The 1,022-nt window shown below is 33.5% G+C and overlaps 1 protein-coding gene and 1 long non-coding RNA gene across 2 annotated transcripts in view; both read left to right on the top strand.

Moving 5' to 3' along the window:
• LOC116700107 (uncharacterized) overlaps positions 1-295 on the top strand; it is a 17,312-nt gene extending 17,017 nt beyond the window's left edge. The window contains exon 3 of the long non-coding RNA XR_004334576.1: positions 138-295. This is a non-coding gene — a long non-coding RNA (uncharacterized LOC116700107). The remainder of the gene's footprint in view (positions 1-137) is intronic.
• pho (phoenix) overlaps positions 1-295 on the top strand; it is a 5,814-nt gene extending 5,519 nt beyond the window's left edge. The window contains exon 6 of the mRNA XM_032532962.1: positions 36-295. Coding sequence (XP_032388853.1) covers positions 36-44 — 9 coding nt within the window. The 3' untranslated portion in view covers positions 45-295. The remainder of the gene's footprint in view (positions 1-35) is intronic.
• Positions 296-1,022: the final 727 nt, after the last annotated feature.

Genomic DNA, 1,022 nt, shown 5'->3' on the forward strand with positions numbered 1-1,022 from the left:
TTGGACTCGACTAAGGTGGTCTTGACTACAGCCCTGACTGCTAGTATGAAGTATGAATTGTAGATAGATACATAACTGACTAAAACGACGCCCTCTATGTTTTTTTAGATGGATTGAGTGAAAAATTGACAATTAAGTTTTTAATGTTTTGTATCAAAGCATTTTACTGACGAAGTTCTCAACCTTTTTGGTGTTGAGATGAAAAAATAACGACACGCCATTATGATTACTTTAATATTTGGAGGACCATATCACAAGGTTATAAATTAAAACTACATTAAATGTGTGTCATCAATTTGTTTGGGATCACTCTTGTTACTTGAATCAGTTTTGAAAAAAAATACTTGAATTACTTTTGAATGTTTTTAATTTAACACATTGTTAACCACTCTGATTGGTCCAAATCTGAGCACCAAGCCTGCCACCTAATGGCCACTTGGCCCATTCGCTGTGGGGAAGATGTATCTTTAATCTTTATTATAATTAATGGTTATGAAAACCACTGTTGTACAAACTAAGTATGACAAACCCTAACCTCGTTCTGTTCATGGTGTTTAAGATTCAAACGCTTTGTGATGATCAGAATCCGTTTTATTGCCAAGTAGGTTTGCACACGCGAGGCATTTGTCTTGAGAATGTGGTGCACACAGTAACAATAAACTGCAAAAGTCTAGAGAAATTAAAATAGAAAATATATGTAAAAATAACTGTTAACCCTTGTGTTGTCCTCCGGGGTTAAAAAAGGGACAAAATTTGACATTTTCGTCCCTTTTTCTGACTTTTTTTTACACCACCTTATTAGTTTTACACTACTTTTTGGAAATCATGGTCAATAACCCTCATTTATATAGAATTGTACCTAGCATTTGAGATAAAAAAGCAGAAATTATGAATTTTTTTGACTGATAGTTGAGATCAGAGGAATGAAAGTGATCAGTTGTATTTGCAAAGAACGTTGTATGAATCCAATCCATTTTTGTTGCGGTAATTTGGTTAAAAAGAAACCCATATTTCAGATATAG

The sequence above is a fragment of the Etheostoma spectabile genome, chromosome 13 (genome assembly GCF_008692095.1).
Source record: "Etheostoma spectabile isolate EspeVRDwgs_2016 chromosome 13, UIUC_Espe_1.0, whole genome shotgun sequence".
Classification (NCBI taxonomy): Eukaryota; Metazoa; Chordata; class Actinopteri; order Perciformes; family Percidae; genus Etheostoma; species Etheostoma spectabile.